This window comes from Lissotriton vulgaris, chromosome 8, assembly GCF_964263255.1.
Source record: "Lissotriton vulgaris chromosome 8, aLisVul1.2, whole genome shotgun sequence".
NCBI lineage: Eukaryota > Metazoa > Chordata > Amphibia > Caudata > Salamandridae > Lissotriton > Lissotriton vulgaris.
In genome coordinates this window covers 448,895,869-448,919,216 of record NC_141696.1, presented here as the reverse complement: position 1 = coordinate 448,919,216, position 23,348 = coordinate 448,895,869, and the positions used below count along the sequence as shown (strand labels likewise).

The following is a 23,348-nucleotide window of genomic DNA, read 5'->3' as shown; positions in this document are numbered from 1 at the left end:
GTCTATAACCTATGGTTTTTTCAGTGAATATATATATATATATATATATATATATAGAATGTACCTCATAATATAGGGTATTATTCAATGCAGGCTGTATGGCCCATAAATGACTAAATAGGAGTGATGCATTGACAATAGATTTACAGATTAAGGCACAAAAGTTACAGTAACCTTTTGCACGTACATGACAAGCTTCGTGTTTAAAAAAAAAACTATAATGTAGTTATGTCACATTTCAGTAAATTATTAACAGCAAATGTACTCTAATTGGAAAACGCTAATATGCAGCAATTCAAAAACACACATATGTGGGGCTTTAAAAACACTCTAAATGAAGGTTTAAGTATTAGGCAGTTATATGCTGTTGAAGCCCTCATAAAGCAAAATACCACAAAAACAGTTACTTTTGACAGAAATGCTCTCTTGTATTCCTTTTTGCAGTTTTATATAGTGCAAACTCGACCCAAGAGCATGGTAGGGTCAGGGAAATTAATTAATTTGCCCAGGATCATGGCCCCCAGTTGCAAAGGGCAGCTTTGTTCACTCTGTCACATGGCCTCCCTTTCACCAAATAACATTTTGAATAAAAAATCAGGAGTTTTCATTTCCCCCCATTGACTTGAAGAAAAGGCAATTTAGACAAGAGACTGCTAAAATAAAGCCATTTTTTCTAAGAAAATCAGGAGTCTCCTGCCTAAATTGTGGCTGTTGGCATGTGTGAAACAATTGCTGGATGTTTAGTATTCCCCTTAGGGTGACCAGCCGTCCATAATTTGGATCTCACGTCCATTGTCCGTGATGATCCCTTTTATGGACACCGTTTGCCTGTAATTTTGGGCATTGCAGGGACAACACTGTTCCCCTGCATAAAGCCTAAACTCCGTGATGGGGCCACCTCAAAGCACTCCTCCTCGGAGCACAAGAGTAGCATCACCCTGCCCTTTTTGTCATTCTGTATGCGGCTGTTTGTCACATACAGAATGACAATGTGCCAATCTGGGCTGCAAAGCATGTGGTGAGCCTCCCCCAACCTCGGTCTAGGGCAGCGCATTCTGTCAGATGAAAGAAATGTGCAAAAACACCAATGCTGCTACATGAGAATCCAGTTAAACAAAAGAAGCTGGTGAAAGAAGTTAAAAAGAATGGGCTAGAGTTCTTTCAGTCTGATTTTAAAACTGATGCATTTTCAATATTATAGTTAAGGAAGCCATGCTGCTTTTTTATTTTATGCAACTAACAACCATTGACAAAGCCAACAGTTCTTGCTTGTTGTAGGTGTAACATTTCTTGTGGTATATATCTGGATACAATCACAGCAGAGGCAAAATACCCTCGGGCGGCACACTATGCTAAGCACCGATTTAAAAACAAAATGTTAGGTGTTTTAAGCCACGCCCTTAATTACATCGAACACCCCCTTTGGAAAGCCCCCCACCAGTTATTTCATCCCACTTAAAAACCTGGAAACAACACCATGTCACAGTCACCTCATGGCCTGGCACTGTGCATCATGCATGACTCATGCCTTCCACTTTTCAGATTGCCTGTGTGCAGGGGAATAGTGAACCCTCCCCACCCCACCCATTGCTTTAGGAACTACAGCAAGGGTGAAGTTCTTGATGGGCCTCTTCTGTATGGAACTCTGCAGACCAAGGCTCAGCTCATAATTAATATGAAAAGGCGGGCAAGTGAGTAAGTGAAGGGATGGGCGGATGGCTGAATGGATTGCTGAAAGGGTGAATGGATGAATGAAAGGGTGAATGGATGGATGATGAGAGAAAGGATGGATGGATGACTGAGTGGAAGGATGGATGAGAGAAAAGGAAAATTGATGGATGTATGGGTGGAAGAGTAGATGGGTGGGTAAAAAGGTGGATGGATGGATGAGTGAAAGGGTGGATGATGGGCGAGTGAATAGGTGGATGGATGAGTGAAATGATTGATAAATTGATAGGTGAAAGGGTGAATGGATTGTCGGATGAGTGAAAGGGTGGATGTAAGGATGGACGGGTGAGTGAAAGGGAGGGCAGATGGACAAAAGGATGGATAAATGAGTGAAGGAGTGAAAGGGTAGATGGATGAGAGTAAGGATGGGTGAGTGATAGGGTCAATGGATGGATTCATGAGTGGATGAGAAGATGGATGGGTGGGTGGATGGATGGATGGAAAGAAGAATGGCTAAGTGAAAGGGTTGATGAGAGAAAAGGAGGAGGGATGGATGACGGAAAGGGTGAATGGGTGGAAGGATGAGTGACTGGGTGGATGGATGAGTAAATGAAAGGATGGCTGGATGAGTAAATGGCTGTATGAATGAGTGAATGGATGGGTGGAACAGTGGATGGATGAGGGTACGGATGGATAGGGTGAAAGGGCGGATGGATGCATAATGGATGGATGAGTGAAAGGGTGGATAGATGAGTGAAATGATGGATGGAAGGATACATGATGTATAGGTTTACAAATGGTTGAATATGTTTGGATATGGATAGGCTTACTTATATACTATTGCGCGACCTCCTATTAAGTGTCTGTAAAACTTACCTTTTGTCCTGAATTTTTACCTCATGTCCTGAATTTTTGTCCTGAATTTTGACCCTTTGTCCTGAATTTTTACACTCACTGTCCTGAATTTGCACCCATGCCAGTTGGTCACCCTAGCCGTGAATGCCTGCTCGGGCTATACGAAATGTAGTGCTAAAGGGCGGAACATGTAAACTAAAGTGAGCGGCAGCGTAGGGGAAAAATACCAACAAAAAAAGCATGCAATTGGAAGGTGGCAAGAATGTGAGAAAGGCTCGGGTAAAGCCGGCTGTGCTGCTACGAGTGGGGGAGATGATCAGAATATGTGGGCCTGGAGCACTCTTTCTGCCATCACTTTATATCAATCTTGTAAAAGCAGGATTACACCTGACACTACGCTCCGTGCCCTGCGCTCACACCCCTGCTGGTCCAGGATGCAGTATTACTTCACTGCCATTGCCTGAATGTTTAAACCCCTCTGCCATTCTCTGGACCCTTGCAAACATCCTCCCCTCAACCACTTTGAAACAGAGACGCTAGCACCATGCAGAAAATGATAATACATTAATAGACAAGTTAAAGAACACTATTCCTTGCAAATGTTGCTTGCCGACTGATCCACGTCACACATTATTGGTCTCTGCTTTTGCAATTGGTGCATGGCGTGTTAGATTAAAACAAACCAATACTAAAACTACTAGATTCTGTTATGTCCCGGAGCTGGAGTGGTTGGTCGTTGGTGGCACAGAAACACCTGCTATCGGACAACTGCGGGACTGGAGAAGCGTGAGGGGGCAGCGAAGCAGGAACGCTTTTTATGGGCCTAAGAAGAAAAATAATTACCCGCCTTATAAAGGGAACACTTAATTAAAAGTCGTATTCTTAGTGGATTTTGGGGCATATTATCAAGGACAGGCGATGCATTATCGCCGCTTTTATCGGCAATGACCTGCTGGGTCATTCCCAAACGGGATTTCGCCCTGGGCAGGGCACAGACACTGCCCTCATAGTGGTGGCAGAAGAGGCTAGGTGCATCTTAGATTCAGGGGGATCAGCAGCTCTGATCCTCCTGGATCTGAGCGCTGCATTCGATACCGTAGACCACACTACCCTTGTCCACCGTCTCTCTAAACTGGGTATTGTAGGGTCCGCCCTTAAGTGGCTGAAATCATTTCTCGACAATCGGTCCTTTAGGATCTGGGAGAATGGTACCACGTCAAAATCCACCCCTCTTCAATGTGGGGTTCCTCAGGGATCTTCCCTGAGCCCCACATTGTTCAATGTTTATATGGCTCCGCTGGAGGATGTAGTAGCCCCCTTTGGGATTAAATCTATTAGCTATGCTGATGACACACAACTCGTCGTCTCTCTGTCTCAACAAGGGGGATGCTCTCACAACCTCTCGAGCTGCCTCTCGGCAATCTTTTCCTGGATGACAGACTCCAAGCTCAAACTTAACGGAGCCAAAACGGAGATAATGCTCCTAGATCACCACCTTACATCTCTGCCTTCTGAGCTCTGGCCCCCCTGTATGGGGGATTTGCCCCCAGCCAAGGAGAAAATCAAAAGCCTCGGGGTCTGGTTTGAACCCCAATTAACATTCAAGACCCATGCCCAGAAAGTCGCAGGCAGCTGCTTCGGTCTGCTGCGTTCAGTGCGGAAAGTGCTCCCCCTCCTGCCCTTCCAATCTAAGAAGCTCCTAATCCAAGGTCTAATAATATCAAGACTGGATTATGGTAATGCTCTCCTTCTAGCTGCACCGAAAGTAACAATTAACACCTTGCAGCGGGTACAGAACGCGGCAGCCAGAATGCTCATGGGGGTCCCTAGAAGGGCCTCGGCCAAACCACTATTGAGATCCTTGCATTGGCTTCCCATCCAGGAACGAATCGCATTTAAAACTCTGTGCATTGCTCACAGGACACTTCAAGGCAAAGGTCCTCCCGCCTTAAGAAAACTGATTTGTCCTTATAAATATCCAAGGACCCTCCGCTCTGACGGAGAGAACCTGGCCTCCGTTCCTAGAGTGAGAAAAGCCCGGATGTGTTCACATCTAACATGGGCTTCGATTGGAATTCATAGAGCATATTATCAAGGCCATTATCGCCGCTTTATCTGCAGCTTCCTGCCGATAAAAGCAGCGAAAATGTATCGCCTGTCCTTGATAATATGCCCCCTGGTTTTTCAAATATAAGATTTATTCAAAAGGGGGCAATCCCTACATTTTGTCTTTTAAATAAAGAATCAGTTTTCAATGTTTTTTGTGTGTGCTACATACACAGATGCATATAATTCCGCACTGTACTTTCGCCTGCCCGGAATTCTAACTGCACAGATTTATGTTTCTTTTCCGAGGCGCTTATAAAGATTGTGACATTAGAAATCCTTCGCAGCCTCGAAATAGCCATGAATAATTGAAAAGTCTGGGGCATGGGGGAAAGACGTGCTCATTTCCGGCTCTGTCAAGCACTGCACTTGCGGCACAAGCGGCCGCCCAAGTGCACGGAGTGCCCCTCTCCCCCCACCTGTGCTGCAGAAGAACCCCCATGCATGTGCGCCCCGAGTGAGCGGCACAAGAACCCCATGCACGGAGTGTGCCCTGAGTGCGTGAGACGACAGTAGCTGCTGCTGCTGCTCCGTGCATACACCTACATTTACATAAATCTGTATACGCGAAAATGTATGGACATGTATTTGTATTTAAATAGAAAGTATATTGTGTATTACAGAATATAACCGATGGTTGAATATACATAATTGTAAACGTATAATTCTGCTTGCAATTGTGCGTGTACGCACACAAATACGCACATATATATATGTGTATGTACACACATACAAACAAACCAAGGCACACATGGATGAGGTGAGGCCTGAAGAGACCCGGGAAAGCAGGCCTGACTGAGGACGTTGAGGAGGGGCACGCTCTGCTGTGAACAAAGCTGCAATGCCGTGGGGCGGCGGGACGGCGATCCGGGAGGCTTCTCTCCCCCACAGCACCTTTGTCACCCGGAGCATTAGCTGAGGCTCCGGGCTCTGGGCTCCGGGAACCTGGTGACAGGTGCTCTTTCTCCCTCAGCAGCGGGCAGCCAAAAGGGAGCAGCAGCAAAACTCGGAAGAGTCATGGGGCGTGGCCAAATGAAGTAAGAGGTCGGCAACGGAACAGGAGTGGCGGGCATTAATAAGGCACGAACTACAGAAGTGTGTGTGGGAGGGGGGCAGGAGAGAAGGCTCAGACAGCGGGAGGGGTGGCACGGGACCAAAGTAGTGCTCAGGGAAAATGCAGTAATGGTGCCAATAGCCGTGGAAGGAGACATGGCTGTCATAAGGCGGGACTAGCAGCCTCTAAACCAATCAGAAGGCAGCATTTACTAACCTAAGCTAATGACAAAGATGGGTGGAAAGTGGGCAGGGCTTCCCCACTATACTGTATACAGCATCTCTCTGATGAGACAGTGCATGCGCTGCCTAGCCAAGACCTAAAAACAATGGGGAGAAAAGATGGAATAAGAAAAGCTGACATCAAAGGAAGGGTGGGAGGGAACGAGCATATGGGGTGTGAGTGAACGAAAGTTAATTGCTGTAAGAGGGGGAGCAGGAAATGAGGCCAAGCACGCGCTGGCGAAAGCAGTCTGCTGCTTTCAAGTTGATGTCGCGCTTGAATGCCTCACATGCACTGGCCAAAAACCGCATTCCAGAGGTCTTTGGTAGACTTTTCTTTTCCCCTTACTATAATCTCGCATAGCGATTGCTTACGCAATAGCTAGGCTCGACCTAAAAAGGTCAACAACCTTTAGAACTCAGACATTTTACATGTGACTATGTCGTAATTGGCCCGCTTGGATTAGCGATTAGCTGAACCTACACGTTGTCCTCCTTAACTTGGCTATATACGATAAACGCCATTTTGAATGTTGCAGCGGCCATTTTAGACCATGAGCGGCCTCGTGGCCGACGTGCCCTTTAGTCCTTTGTCCGTTCCACTGACCACTCTCATCTGCCCAGCAACAGGCTATTTTTAGTGTTGGTCAAGCCACACATGCGCAGTTCTTACTGACCCTTAAACCCTCAGGAATGTGCTGCTAACTGACCAGCGGGTTTGAAACCCACCAATGAGCTGGCAGTGTTCCAAAACATGACCATATATGTCTCTAAAACTGTGTCTTAACTTGTGCCGCCTATCTTTTATTGCCCCAAAATTGTATATAAACGGGGTCACACCGGTGTTCGGTGTGATACCTCTTGCATTACCGAAGGGTGCTGTTTGAGTGTACCACCACCCCATGGGGTCTTAATAAACTTGTTCTTTGCATTTTACAGTTTCCGTGCCAACAGTTCTTGTGTGTAAGTGGGTAATCTCTGGAGCGTGTAGGCCTTGGGAACCCCGCAATACTTCAATTGGCGACCACGAAGGGACTCATCGGCGACTCGGATGCCCGAAGGAGAGGTCGTGACGAAGGCTTGGAAATCCGCCATGGGCGCGCGCTGCCACGAGTGACCCGAGTCTTGGCTGCCACGGTGTTTTTTCCTTTCCTTCCGATCTGACCTTCCAGGTGGCGCCGGTCTCCGACTGAGTTTTCGAAGTGTCCGCATCACTGAGAGAGTGCCGTTTGGCTGATTTGGCTTACAAGACCTTGGCAGTTGGAACCTGGACAGTTGAGTATTTGGTAAGCTTTGTGTTCGGTAAGGTAGTCTTCGGACGCTTACTGAAGTCCTATGAATTGTGTTCGGTAAGGTAGTCTTCGGACGCTTACTGAAAATCTGTGCTTTGTGATCGGTGAGGACGCTTGCCGAATTCTATGAACTTCGATTTGAGTTAGCTAACATTTTGAATTTGTGATCTTTGAACTTATATGTGTAGTGCACTTCACATAGGCAGGCATGTAGAGATGTTTCTCTAACTTTGTTTTTTCCCTTTGAGCGGCACAATCGTGTGGAGAACTGTAAGTGCCATTTGGTCCGGTGTCACGCTTTCGTGATACTCTTTGAACATGCCTGTTTTCAGTACACTCCGGGGAATGTGTTGTTTAGGAGATGGTACCTCAATTAGGTTAGCGGAATCACAGCCGGCTCCCCCAGAGGGAACACCAAATAGGGAGATGTATATTAAGTTTGGCCTTCCCCCTATTATGTACAGTAAATTATGGCATAAGTACACTAAGGCCGATCCCGAATTGCAATGGCCCCTACACGGGTCATATGATTTGAGTAAAATACAATTTGTAGAGCAATGTATGTTTCAACGCAGGTCTAGACAAAACATGTTTGATTGTGTGCGAATGTGGGAGAAAGCGGCGCGTGAACGAATGAAGCGTGAGGTTGCCTTGGCGGACAAAGAGCAGCGCAAGGCTGCTCGGGATAAGGCTTTACAGCTGGAGGAGAAGGAGGCTCAGGAGAAGAAAGAAAGGGAGGAACGGGAGCGTAAATTGCTAATGACTGGTCAATTTCCTATTCGCCGACCACTTTATCCTGTCCTTAATAATGAAATTGATGATTTCTCTTTGTTAGATCGGTCACCGCCTCCGTACGTTACGCCGACGGCTCCAGCTGTGGATTATGATGATGACGGACGGGATAAGTTGGGCAAGAAGGGGGTATCGGCTCTCAGGTTTACCGCGGAGAGGTCCGCTCATTTACGTAGTTGGGCTCGCAAAGTGAATAAGCATAGTGTTACTCAGGATCAATTGATATCAGAGAAAACGGGGTGGTCGGATCTTGAATTAATGTATTTTTTGTCCAGCCTAGCGGATGAAGTTGTAAGCGCATATCGTGAGTTTTCTGATACGTTAGAGCCTAAAGTTTTGTCGGTGTATCGTGAGAATTTAGCTAAAGGTGATTTTGATCTTACAGATGTTGATGACCTGTTCAAGCATTTGATCGCGCTGCGGGATGAGACAACCCATTTGCGACAGGAACGGAAACGGAGGCAAAAGGAGTCTGAGCCGGGAAATGATGAGGCGGTTAAGGAGTGTTCTCTTCGTGGTTCAGATAAGAGCTCTGTGTTGCATGTTATGCCTATGCGTGAAGCGGCGCCTTTGTATGTTCCACCAAAAGGGGAAGGTACGGATGATGATAAGTTGTCGAAGGATGCGAAAGGGTATTTTGTGTACAATTGGGTATATACGCCATGGAATAGGGCGGATGTTATGGCACTGAAAAACTCTTTACCTGATCTCCGAAAGAACCCAGCGGCATTCTATGAGGGGGTAGAGGGGGCTATATCGTCTTGTGGGATGACTCTTGTAGATATAGATTTGTTTTTTGGGCTAATTTTACCACCTGATATGTGGAGGCAAATTCGTAAAACTAATGACGAAACGATTTTGGGGGGGACCTGGAAAGAGATAAATGCTGCAGATTTAGATAGAGAACCAGCATGTAAGCCTTGCCAGCTAATTCTAGATCTTCCGGCAGCTATTTTGCATAAATTGAAAACGCTTGTTCCTGCCAAAAAGATAGATTGGACCATGTTAACGTCGTGCAAGCAGAAACCAGATGAAACAGTCTCAGATTTCTTTACACGCTTTGAGGAGGCATTTCATGATTACAGTGGTCAATCTTTAACTGACGATACGGGTCGGCATTTGTTTGTAGATAAGTATGTGGCTAATCTCCTACCAGAGATTGCAAAGCGATTGAAGTCGAGTGAGAGTTCCTGGGCCACGGCGACCCCTGCGTCCTTGTTAACTATGGCTCAGTATTATGAGCGGCAGGAAGTGGAGGCTAAAGAAAATGTAGAGAAAAAGACGAAGGAATTGAAAACGAAGGTGATGTTGGCGCAGGTTCGGGGAACACAGGGTAGAGGGAATGAGAGAGGTAGACGAGGTGGAGGTAACGCATCGTATGGGCGTACGGACATTGCGGAGGATCAGTGTGCTTATTGTAAGGAGTTTGGGCATTGGGCCGACGATTGTCCGGTACTTCGTGAACAGCGTAGTCAGCGTGGGCGAGGTAGTGGAAGGTCTAGAGGAGGTTATACTGGAATGAGAGGTGGAGGAGGTGATCGCAGACAGGTTGAGGAGAGAGGCCGTGGCCAGGACGAACGAAATACGTTTGATAGACGGAATCAATATCAGATTTTGGAAGGAGAGAATGTGGAACATCAGGATTATGTGCATGCATAGGATTGCGTAGGATGGGGTAAGGAATCAGTTGAAGTGCCAGTAGATCAGCAAGGTCCATATGTAACAGCGGGTATTTTGGGTTCTACTGATCAGTTTCTAGTCGACACAGGAGCTACTCGTAGCGCTCTGTCGAAAAACTTGGTTCCGAGGGCTCCCCTGTCAAGCGAAATGATTACGTGTGTAGGGTTTGATGGCACACCCTCCCCCAGCCCATTGTCCAAGCCCCTTGCACTATGCATTGACAAGTACTTTAGTTTTGGCCAATTTTTGTTATCGCCCCATACCCCAGATAATATCTTGGGCATTGATTTGCTTAAATATTTTCGAGCAACAATACGCTGCGCTCCAGAAGGAGTGCGGGTTATTCTGAATGACAACTACCCTGATTCTGATGATTGCCCTGAACCTGACAGATTTTGTGTCATTTTAGATATTCCCGCTTTGGCCTCTCTGCCGCACACGTTGTGGGCGACATCGGATACGGATGTGGGAGAGATGCGTATTCCACCAATACATATCACTGTTAAGGAGGGGGCCCCTCTACCACGAGTGCCACAGTATAAGATCTCGAAGGAAGGCGAAATTGCACTAACACATATTGTCCAGGATTTGATTTCTGCAGGGGTAGTGGAGGAGGTCCCTTATAATGTCTGTAACAGCCCTATTCTACCAATTCTTAAGAGAGACTCAGATGGCAAGATCTATCGATTTATTATTGATTTGCGTGAAATAAATAAAATTGTCATTCCCCAATACCCAGTGGTGTCTGATATCACGACTTTGCTTACTTTGGTTCCACCGGCAGCCACCACTTTTAGCGTTATCGATCTAAAGAATGCGTTCTTTTCTATCCCTGTTCACCCAGATAGCAGATATCTGTTTGGTTTTACGCTCAATAATAAATCGTATAGATTTTGTCGTGTTCCCCAAGGCTATACTGAGAGCCCTAGCATCTACAGCCAGGCTTTGAAACGACAACTAGATTCCTTCGAATTGCAGTCTGGCGTTGCGCTCATCCAGTACGTGGATGACCTTTTGCTTGCCGCTGACTCCTATATACAATGTGAACAGAGCACGCTTGCGTTGCTGTCCTTTTTGGCACAAAACAATCACAAGGTCTCCAAGAAAAAGCTTCAATACTGTAGACCCCAGGTGACCTACCTCGGTCATCTGTTGTCTAAGGAGGGGAGGGCATTAACATCTGATCGAATTCAAGCAATTTTAGACACACCAGTCCCCCGCACGCAGAGAGATGTGCGTGCCTTTATAGGGTTGACATCTTTTTGTAGACAATGGATCATGGGTTTCTCACACATCATAAAACCTCTGCTAGCATTATTGTCCAAAACTACACCGATGCCTCTTGAGTGGACAGACGAATGTCAGAAAGCCTTTGAACAGTTGAGACAGGCCCTTTGTTCTGCACCCGTGTTAGGAACACCAGACTACACGAAACTTTTCACATTGTACGTGCACGAGAATGATGGGTGCGCGTTGTCAGTGTTAGTGCAGTTACACGGGGATAAGCAGAGACCATGTGCATATTTCTCTGCCATTTTGGATCCTGTAGCACGAGGGCTGCCTGGGTGTTTTCGAGCAGTAGCGGCAACAGCAGTAGCCATACGACAGAGTGAGGGCATAGTGTTATCACACAAATTGTTGGTGTTGGTTCCTCACGCAGTAGATGCCCTGTTAAACCAAACAAAGACCCAATACCTCACGAGTGCACGACTTACAGGATATGAGCTGACACTTTTAGCGCCACACATAACATTGAAAAGATGTGCTACTTTGAACCCCGCGACTTTATTGCCCTATCCGGCCGAGGAGGGTCAGGAAGAAAAACATCATGATTGTGTTTTCCTGACTGAGGAACAGACAAAGGGTCGTGTTGACTTACAGGATGTGCCACTTCCAGATGTGGATGGGGAACTGTGGGTTGATGGATCATGTTTGAGGCTGCCAGATGGTACGACTTCCGCAGCATATGCGATCACGACTCTTAAGACGGTGGTAGAAACAGCTAGAATACCACAAAAATCGGCTCAGGCAGCAGAGCTGATAGCTTTAACAAGAGCCTGCGAATTGAGTGCTGGCCTATGTGTGAACATATACACAGACAGCCGGTATGCCTTTGGAGTGGCCCATGACTTCGGACTTCTCTGGAGGGAACGTGGGTTTCTGACATCACACGGAGAGCACATTATGCACGGAGAGCTAGTGCGTGATCTCCTAAATGCGTTGCTCTGCCCCAAGAAAGTAGCGATAGTGAAGTGCAGTGCCCATAAAAAGATCACGGATAAAGTGGGTCAAGGAAATGCCTTTGCAGACAGCATAGCAAGGCAGACGGCTATGTCCCGAACTAGCTCCTCTATGTATGTGGTACAATCACAGGCCGAGAGATGGAGTGATGCTAGAGCAGAGATACGGGATATTCAAAAATCAGCTACAGAATCTGAGCTTGCGGCTTGGGCAGCAGAGGGGGTGCTAGATGATGAAGGTTGTTGGAGAAGCAAAGACATGGAGAAGTGGAAATTGCCTGCGGCTTATTTACAGGCGATGGTCCAGATGACTCATGGACTGGCCCATGTCGGAGCTCTTGCAATCACCCGGCTTTTAACACGAGTTTGGGAACATTCTGAGATTGCGAATACTGCAAAGAGAGTAGTGCAGACCTGCCTAGTATGCTTGCAACACAATCCTGGGAAGGGGACCCATACTCCGAAAGGAGGGTTCGTTCCACCTTCAGCACCGTTTGAAGTGCTTCAAATGGATTACATCCAACTCGAGCGCTGCAACAACCTGAAGTACGTCCTAGTGGTGGTGTGTGCTTTTAGCAAATGGGTTGAGGCCTACCCCACGAAAGACAATACAGCTTTGACAACAGCTAAGGTGTTGCTTAAGGAGTTCTTTCCTCGCTTTGGAGTTTGCAAATTTCTGTGGAGCGATAATGGGCCCCATTTTGTTGGAAAGATTGTGGAATATGTACTGAAGGGGTTAGGGATTCAGCAAAAGTTCCACGCTGTATTCCACCCTCAGTCAGCAGGTTTGGTCGAGCGGTACAATGCCACCTTGAAGCTTAAACTGGCCAAAATCGTGGCGTCTACATCGTTGAAGTGGCCAGATGCATTGCCGCTAGCACTGCTCTCTCTTAGATCAGTACCCCACTCACGAACTGGCCTTACGCCCTATGAGGTGGTGTTTGGCCGCCCCATGAATATCTGAGGGGTGCCCAAGCCGCGATTAATACATGATGTGCCTTGTGTTATGATGAATGATTATTTGGCACGATTAACAAATGATTTGCTCTCCATTCATCAACAGGTTCGAGAAGCGCTCCCTGACAACTCTACTGGAGAGGGCCACGATCTTCGTCCTGGGGATCATGTGATGATCCGTTCGTTTGAAAGAGCAAGCAGTCTGGAGCCCAGGTGGAAGGGCCCCGAGCAGGTCCTTCTGGCGACCCGCACCGCCGTACGAGTGACCAACAGGAAGCGGTGGGTGCATTCGACACATTGTCGCCGAGTCTCTCCGGATCTGGTGACTCCTGCTGTGCTGACTGATTATAAAGAGATCTTGGAGAAAGAAAAGAGCCCAGCTGTGGCGTCGGCCGAAGTAGAGGGAGCCTTCCCGGACCAATCTGCTGCTGGAAGAGAGCGCTACAATCTACGACCGCGATAAAGAAGATTTTTGTTCCCTTTTTAGACTGGTTGGTAACCGCTCCAGGTTTGTGAAACGGAAACCGGGAATTCCAAGGGGGGGGGATCAGTTCTGCCAGAGTAGCGACACCCGTCTTGGCCCGGAGAAGAAAACAACGGCTACCTCGGAGTTCAGCACCGCATTTTTCTTTTTTTTTAGGTATACACGTACGTGTATCTGAGACTATTTGTGAAAACTTGTGAACAATTTGTGTCATTTGAGACTTTGCACAGACTTCTTTGGACTATGGCATCAACGGCATCTCGTGACAAGAAACTATTGGGTGCCTTTCTTTTTGTTCTAACCATTGTGGTGATAGCTGTTATAGCCTGGGTAGTCGAACTTGTGGTGCCTGTACGTGAACATTTGCTGCCGACTACCCCGGCACCGTCTGAACATTTCCATTTTACATTGCCCTTCCATGAAGAACGCCATCGCCAAACGTATTTAAATAACAGCTTCATTCAGATTCTTCACCACACGCATAACATGACCAATACCTCCAACTGCTGGGTGTGTGGAATGTTGCCTGGGCACCAGAAGAGAGGGGGCACCCCACTTATTCCACTCCCGTTTTCGCACAATGGGTCTTGCAATGCCTGGTACACTCTCCTCTTTACTTTGAGATGGCCAACAAAAGGGGGGGTGCTTTTTCGTCTAAATAAAGAATGTCCCCATGACAAGGATGGGTTTCCGCGGGCAGAGGGTACACGTTTTGAATGGGAAGAATACAGGCCTGATAATGTGTCTGCCCCACGAATATATAGCAATCAGCGAAACGTGAATGTATCCAGTGCTCATGTCATAAATGTCATTGCCACCAAAGCCGATTTATGCATCAGAAACAAGGGCACGATTGCAGTGGGGAAAAGTGAATGTAATATTACTCTCACGTTTGATAGCCCGAATGGCATTTCATTTGTTGCATCCCGAAACACCTACTTCATCTGTGGAACGAAGGGGTACCATCAGCTTCCAGTGGGGTGGTTGGGCACATGTTATGTATCGTTTGTGCTACCTCCTGTATTCATTGCCCCTCCGATGTATCACAACGACTATACTCTGTACCACGATTTTGTTTTGAACAGAGTTAAACGAACTGTTGCTTTAGAGGACATTGATCAAACAGACACTGCATTACAACAGTATGTGGATTTCAATTTGGGACTATTCTCCTTTGTGGGGGCCGCATTAAACAGCCGGAAAATCAGACGGCTGACTCGCGTTGTCGAGGCTGTTGCGAATGACACTGCTATTGCCCTGGGGAATATTACCGAAGAACTGCAGATTTCCAGAATCGTCACCCTCCAAAACAGGATGGTGCTGGATGTTGTTTTGGCTGATCGTGGGGGGGCATGTAGAATCATCGGAAGTAGCTGTTGTGTTTACGTGCCTGATAATTCTCCATCTGTGTATGATGCGATTTCCAAGCTGCATAAGATAGCTGCCGAAATACACCTGGACAATGGAACTTGGACACTTTCTGGATGGTTCTGGTCCATGATTGCAACTTGGGGCTGGAAACTGTTGACAATCCTCTGCATACTTGTGGGAGCAATGTTCTTTATATGCTTGTGTATCCAATGTGGCCCTACCTTGTGTTCAATGTGTCTATCAGCTTGCTTACCATCAAGGCGAGCTCTTGCCCATGACAAAATAATGCTACACAAAGAGGTGACACAAATTATGTTAATAGACATCGAGGACGAGCATCCAGACTATGTTCATTATGAGGTAGATTCAGCTAAACGCTAAAAGGGTCGTCTGTCGTAATTGGCCCGCTTGGATTAGCGATTAGCTGAACCTACACGTTGTCCTCCTTAACTTGGCTATATACGATAAACGCCATTTTGAATGTTGCAGCGGCCATTTTAGACCATGAGCGGCCTCGTGGCCGACGTGCCCTTTAGTCCTTTGTCCGTTCCACTGACCACTCTCATCTGCCCAGCAACAGGCTATTTTTAGTGTTGGTCAAGCCACACATGCGCAGTTCTTACTGACCCTTAAACCCTCAGGAATGTGCTGCTAACTGACCAGCGGGTTTGAAACCCACCAATGAGCTGGCAGTGTTCCAAAACATGACCATATATGTCTCTAAAACTGTGTCTTAACTTGTGCCGCCTATCTTTTATTGCCCCAAAATTGTATATAAACGGGGTCACACCGGTGTTCGGTGTGATACCTCTTGCATTACCGAAGGGTGCTGTTTGAGTGTACCACCACCCCATGGGGTCTTAATAAACTTGTTCTTTGCATTTTACAGTTTCCGTGCCAACAGTTCTTGTGTGTAAGTGGGTAATCTCTGGAGCGTGTAGGCCTTGGGAACCCCGCAATACTTCAACTATAATGAAGTCAAGCAAAACATGTCACATATTGCAGAAAGTTCCAATGCTCGCATATCAAATTATATATCAATGTTAGGAGTCATTATAGTGTTTGTCGATGATATTTCAATCCCATTATAGAGTATTGGCACCATCATCAGGGCATAAGGAATTATGGCTAAAATGCAAAATGCCAATGGGTCTCGCCTATGGGACCTTATAAGTGTTTAGCCATGCAACTGTTAAAGTTGTTGCACCAAGGATATTGTGCTGCCTAACTAAATACTTATAAGGTCCCAAAAGCGAGTCCTATTGGCTATGCCAATGCTTGTTTGGAATTGACAGGGTGGCATTGAGTAACAGAGGCAGAGACAGGGAAAGCACCCTGAGGAGAATGGAATCAGAATATATCATCCTGTTGAACAGTCGACACCCAAGAGGCCACAACCAAGAAGTAGAGATTCATGTACTCCTGGGTTGATTGTATGAGCTGAATATTTTACATATACAGGTTTTTATTGTCAATGTGCTTCCTGGGGATATTTACAGTTCTGATCATGACCATTTTCTTCTGTATTGTACTTTTCTTCCCTTTTTATTTCTTTCCCTTCGTAGTTGCTAATAATTGGTTCATCTGTGGGGCATCTCTGCCTTTCCGTAGCTTGCAGTATACTACAGGCACATCTCTTTTTGGGTATGGCCGCTGTGGACTTCATTTTTCACGCTTCGACTGTCTCTAGGAGAGTGTTCTGTATTTCGAACTGAGCCTGGATCGAGAAACGCATCTTGTACTAATTAATTGCTTTTGATTTTTAACATGTGTTAATTTATGTTTCACTCCGGGACACACCTGTTTTTTGTATGTGTGTTAGGATCACTGGATGCTTTCATATGTCTTTGTGGAACTATTTAGCTGCATGTTAAGAATTATTTAGATGACCCTTTGTATGCTATCATCAAATGGGACTCCGTACGAATATTCAGGGGCGGCCTTAGGCATGTGCAAGCTGTGCACCTGCACAGGGCCACCAAACCCCAGGGGCCACCACGCCAATATATATCCCTAATATAATAATCCTCTGAGGATGGATACATATTTGCATGGTGGCCCCTGGCAGGGATTTGGTGGCCTCCAGCTCTGTTCCACTTCCAAACACCCTGACACCCCCTCTTCATTGGCCTCCGCACTCCACCCCACCCAGACCCCTTCTTCCGGGGTCCCCTACCTACGCTCCCTGCCCGGGGCCACCATGAGCCTAGAGCAGCCCCTGGAATATTAGTTAATTTCTGGCTGCTCTATTGTTTTCTTCCACTTGGCATGTATATGATTTGCATATTCATGCTTGTTTATTTATATTTACTTTATTGTGCACAAATCCATATTATTCATAGGGGATCGCAAGCTTGCATAGGTAGGTAGTACTGTCCGCCACTTGGTGTTTACCTGAAATTGAAAATGTAAAGTAGGCAGAACAATCATGTTTAAAAGTTTGCCATTTATTTATTTATTTTATTTATTTATTACGTTTATATAGCGCGACACCTACCCGTAAGGGTTTCCCGGCGCTAAAAATCCAAGGGAAAAATGTATTGAACAAAAAGCCATGTCTTCACGGCTTTACGTAAGAGAATGTGGCAGTTCTCCATCCGTAGGTCCAAGGGAAGAGAGTTCCAGAGTTTGGGTCCTAAGGTTGCAAAGGAGCGGCCGCCCATTCTCGAGTGTCTGAACTTAGGAATACAGAATAGGTTTTGGGAAGAAGAACGAAGTGAACGAGCAGGAACATAAGGTGTAACAAGGGACTGAAGATAGGAGAGGGCGACTCCAGTCTTGATCTTGTGCATGAAGCACAGTGCCTTGAATTTTACACGGTTGTCAAGATTGAGCCCGTGAAGCTCCTTTAGACGCTCAGTGATGTTATCCCGTTTTCGACAACCACAGAGAAGCCGTGCAGCAGCATTTTGAACCAGTTGGAGACGGCGTATCGGCGTATGACCGCCCTGGTAGACCCCAGGTAGAGCACGTTACCGTAGTCTAGTCTGGAGGTCACCAAGGCCGTCATTACGGATCTCTGGGTGCTGGAAGGTAGAATCCAGAAGATTTTTCTCAACCACCTTAAGATGGTAAAACAGGTGGCTGCAACTTTGTTGGCCTGATCTTTCATAGAAAGACCCTTGTCAATAATGACCCCGAGATTACGTACTCGTTCAGATGGAATGGGTAAGGACCCATGGTCGATGGCCAATGTTGCGGGCTCCAAAGATCAGTTTTATTTCTGAAGACTAGAACCTCAGTCTTTCCTCTGTTTAATTTAAGAAAGTTGCGATTCATCCAACAGGAAATTTCACTGAGACCCGTTTGCAGAGATGAGGAAGAAGTAGGATCAGCTTAGGATAGGGAGAACACAATTTGTGAGTCGTCAGCGTAAGTAAAAAGATTCAAACCAAAACGATGTGCAATATGGGCCAAAGGAATAACGTAGAGATTGAAAAGAAGGGGACTAAGAATAGAACCCTGGGGCACACCATGTGGGGATACATAGGTATTGGAAGTGGACGCGTGAGAGAAAATTTGAAAAGTCCGGTCAGTGAGAAAAGACGTAAGCCAATTTAAGGCTTTACTGCCAATGCCGAAGGAAGCACAGTTATTAAGAAGGATACTGTGAGATACAGTATCAAAGGCTGCACCGAGATCAAGTAATATCAGTGCAGCCGTTTTGCCTCGATCCAGTAGCAGGCGAAGATTCTCAGTCACTCCTAGGAGAGTGGTTTCTGTAGAGAAACCCTGACGAAAACCAGACTGGGAGGGGTGAAGAAGATTGTTAGCTGCCACAAAATGCGATAAATGCAAATGAACATGCCTTTCAAGGATCTTAGAGAATGCAGGCAATAATAATATGGGACGAAAATTAGCGGCAACATTAGGATCCGCAGTCGTTTTTTTTAATAGCGGGGTGACCATTCCGTGCTTCCAACAGCTAGGAACTGTAGCCGAGGTAAGTGAGAAGTTGAGTAAAGTGCAAATCATAGTAAGTTGAGGGAGCTCTAACTTACGTAAAATCGGAATAGGTAAAGTATCAGTTGGAGAGCCAGACTTAATGTTGTTCAAGGTCTCCAGTAAAGTAGAAGGAGAACGATCAGGCTAGGTCAAAAGTGAGGCCAGAGGAGAACATAATTCAGTGGGAAACGACAAGGGGTCTGCACCATTATTCACAATGGAAGGTGAATACATCGAGGCATTGTTGTCATCACGGGCAGCAATATCCTGGTAAATATTCTCGATTTTAGAGATAAAATACTGGGCAAGTTCGTCACATTTACTGCTAAAGAGAGGGGGGTGTAGCAGTAGTCTGAGAGCCGGCAAGGTCTCCGACCACATTAAACAGTACTTTGGATTTGTTTATTGCTTCAGTGATCATTTTGTTAGCATAAGTGGCTCTAGTGTGAGCGCAAGTTCGGTTTTATAAATAAGACCGGTTGGGATGGAGTAATCCTTTCTCCAGGCCCGTTCCAATTTTTTGCATCTGGATTTTTGAAGACAAAGTGTCTCATTGTACCAGAGGGCAGGTGATTTATGGACAGTTTTTTTCTTTTGAGCAAGGGGGAGACAGATGTTAATAGCTTCAAAAAGCCAGGAATTTACAGAGCTGGCCGCCACTTCCGTGTCATCCAAGCCTGGTGGATAATTATGCGCAAGGTAAAACAAGGCTTTATTAAAAGCACCAATATCGAGATTCTTCCAGTCTCGCTTCCTGATGTTCACAGAAGAGTTGTAATTAGACTGTGCTTCATTACTCATTATGGTAAATTTAATGAGGTAATGGTCAGACCAAGTAACTGGCAGTGCTGGAAGACAGACTAGTTGAACGATATTAGAAAAAATGGGATCTAAAAGGTGTCCACCTTTATGAGTGGGGCCCTTATTATGTAAGGTTAGGTTCATAGAGGCTAGATCTGCAAAGAAGTTACCAGCCATACTATCAGTAGGGTCTTCAAGATGCAGATTTAAATCGCCTACAATTAAAAAATTACTGGATGAAGTAAGAACAGATGCTATGTATTCTAAAAATTGAACATGCCAGGAATTTTCAATGCCCGGAGGACGATACACTAAAAGTCCTGTGAGGGTATTTTTAGGATTGAGAGCGAGCCTAAAATGCAATGCTTCGCAACTACCTAAAATAACAGGATCGGACTGGCATTGATACTTTTTCTTAAATACAATTGCCACACCATCCCCTGCCCTTTTAGGACGGTCACTCCTAACAATGGCATACTTGACAGGCAAAGCTTCGGCAATATCCGGGCCGAAACTGTTGTGGAGCCAAGATTCAGTAATAAAGAGTGCGTCCGGGGCTTCATCGATTAACAGATCGAAAATTTCCTGTTTGTGCTTGGGCAGTGAACGACAATTATGACTCAGGAACACATAGCTAGGAGGAGAGGAGGTGGTTGAACGTGATTTTAAGCTGTTACAAAGATGAGGGGTGTCTAAGTAAAAGGAACAATGAGGGCAGTGTTGAGGGAATTGATCAAGCATATTAAAAGAGGTTACTGTATGCGTCCTTGAAGGTCTTAGATCAAGTAGTTGTTTGGCGTCATAAGAAAGGGGAGTCCCAGTAAAATGACCAGGAGATATGGCCCCGGGTCACGTATGGGCGCGGACGGGCGCAGACGGGCACACCTTTGGCGCGACTTCAGCGCGCCATCGTCGCGCCCGCTGCGCGGACGGGAAATGACACACATTTATACAGGAAGAGGGTGGGAGGGTCGAAAAGACTAGACCGCGATCCCTGCACCTCCCTAAAGATGGCGGCTCACCCCCGGCTCACCCCGCAACAGCGTTCAATCGGCTGTGCGGTCCGATGTTATTGCAAAAGATGGTTATGTGCAAATGAGCAGGTAAGCAGAAACAAAGTTAAAACAGTTTAAAACACAATTAAGAACAAGAATAGTATTCCGCCTAACTTTCCAGGCTTTCCGCCTCAGGAAAGTGAAATTGCTTACATTACATTTATTCCAGCTCAATGTGCCCTGTAGATCATGTTATAACTGCAGTACATTCCTGTATGTATCATACCCTGTTTTTACAGGATTTGCACGAAAGGTTGCCCCTTTCTATTTCAATTGTTATTTAATTTAATCATACACTTGTAATGGTACACGCAGCTTTTCTCCCTCCTTCAGCAGAAGACGTTTGGTGCATCTCTCTCTCTCTCTCTTTGTCTGTCTCTCTCTCTCTCTCTCTATCTCTCTCGCTATATATATATATATATATATATATATATATATATATATATATATATATATATATAGCAGAAGGCGAATAAAGAAATCTGCTTCAATGCGGTCGGGAAAAGAAAATAACCAAGAGCGATCGCAGGAGTGATATATATATATATACTAGGGCCCGCCACTAGTTCGGCTGGCCCAGGTGGAATACTGTGCTTTGGATTCAATTTGGGCAGTCTGAAATGCCGTTTACGGACTCTGTTGACCTATTAAGGTTGTGGCTTATACAATGCAAGAGTGTTTCACCTTATGTGGGACACTCACAGTGTTTTCGTTTTTAATCCAGCGGCAGGCAAGGGGATGTACAGGCACAGTTATTACGGCTGCCAATTGATTTTTTCAGCGATGGTCGCGCCATATATATTGCATTAGGCAATAAATAATCAAGACAGTGACGCCCCATTCCCGGCCCGTCATCGGCCAAGGATCCACCGACGATATGGCAGGACTGTTTAAATGTCAGTGTTGTTTTATTGACTGCTTTTCCGCACTGATGACGGCAATAGCCAAAAACGCGTCTGCAGATGTTTTATACCCAACACACACCCTGTGAGTACACCGGACCGTGTGAGTACCATGAACTCCATGTTTTTGTTGTTTTATAAGTGGTTTCCACCACCGCTTCCCGGTTGCACCCGCCACAAGTTCGGCTGGCCCCAGGTGGAATACATATATATATATATATATATATATATATATATATATATATATATATATATATATATATATATATATATATATATATATATATATATATATATATATATATATATATATATATATATATATATATATATATGTGTGTGGATGCTCAACATTTTTTACACGTGGCATGGAAGACAATTACAATACAAGCGTGATCCACATACAGAATTCCACTGATCTCAGTGAGTTAAGCTGTTTCCACATGGAGTACACTGTTAGTTTTTTTATCTAGAACATGTATTTATATGCAACCTGGTATTAGCTGTACACTCACTTTAAACAATCTGCAAAACAGGCAATGAGTATGAAAACGAATCATACAAAGCAAAATGTAAAGAGAAATATACTTACAGGACCAATAAAGGTGGCCAACATGGTGATGATTATAGAAGCTAATGCAACCAAAGATCTAGTTCGGCAAAAGTACCACATCACACGTGCCAGGGAAGCTTTCTCTGAGCCACAAATTAGGAGTTCCTCTTGCCAAAGTTTCTCCAACCTGGTCATAGAATAATAATGAAAATAGTCAATGTGGGATTGTTCAATTCTGGAGCTCCTTTTCCCTGCACTCAAGCTGGGCTGACTGGTTCCAAAACCCACACCTGAGCATAATGTGGAGCTAGTAACCTTGTAAGGACCTTGGCCTTCTGCTACTTTCCATGTATATCCTGAACCTTAGGACAGTTTTGAAACTACTGTAAAACACACTGAATTTTATTGCCAAGAAGCTAGATGTGCGGCATGCTGCACAGGGAATCTGCTGTACAGGTGTTTTACATGTTTGACCTTTCTCACGTGCAAGAAGTAGATACAGATAAGAGACAGTCAGTATCTTCTAACAAAGTGTGGAATTATGTTTAACTGCTACGCTATTGCACAGCTTCTAGGCTATTGAAGCTAAAGCAATGAGAGTTACTATCTGTTTGCTACAGGATAAGAATAAACTAGATTATCTAAATTATTATGTAATATTCAAGAGTTCCCTGTGTTTGAGCCCTCCACCTCCCACACAAACAAGTAGCATTCAAGAGTAAGTCTTGATTGTCTGACCGGACTACAATCTGAAAGTCCAAGATAAAAGGGTGGTATTTGCTAAATGAGTGATCGTGCATTAGCAACTAAGAACAAAAGTTACTTACCTGTAAACTGTGGTTCTCCAGTATTGGTGTCTTTCATAGATTCACATGCTTGAATATTCCCCGTCGTCGAAGTGGGAGTCCCACGGTACATAAATAGCAGTAATATATATGCATGTATACATGAGACATATCATAAATAAAAATACATACATATAATGCAATAGAAATGTAAACCTGAAAAAGTACCATAGAACAGAATAGGCCCATTGAAAAGCCCAAGGGAGAATTCACTTTAGTAACATATTAGAGTCATTATGTGTTGGTCCACATTCCAGCCAATCAGGCTGTAGCCTCCTCTAGAACCTTCTCCTCAGAAGCCCAAGTCCTCAGATTTTCGAGCACAAGTAAGTATAAATGCTTGAGGAGAAGAGAGCCTCTGAGGGGAGGATGGGAGGGTCGCATGTGAATCTATGAAAGACACCAATACTGGAGAACCACAGTTTACAGGTAAGTAACTTTTGTTCTTCTCCAGTATTAGGGGTGTCTTTCATAGATTCACATGCTTGAATAAGAATAGAAAGCAGTAAATCATACATTAGTCATAA

General features: G+C 45.3%; 1 protein-coding gene across 1 annotated transcript in view; it reads right to left on the bottom strand.

Moving 5' to 3' along the window:
* The window catches only part of LOC147697160 (ATP-binding cassette sub-family C member 5-like), a 2,119,944-nt gene that overhangs the window by 1,898,489 nt on the left and 198,107 nt on the right, over nucleotides 1-23,348 (bottom strand). The window contains exon 4 of the mRNA XM_086934231.1: nucleotides 22,016-22,163. Within this exon, the coding sequence (XP_086790357.1) occupies nucleotides 22,016-22,163 (148 nt within the window). The remainder of the gene's footprint in view (nucleotides 1-22,015; nucleotides 22,164-23,348) is intronic.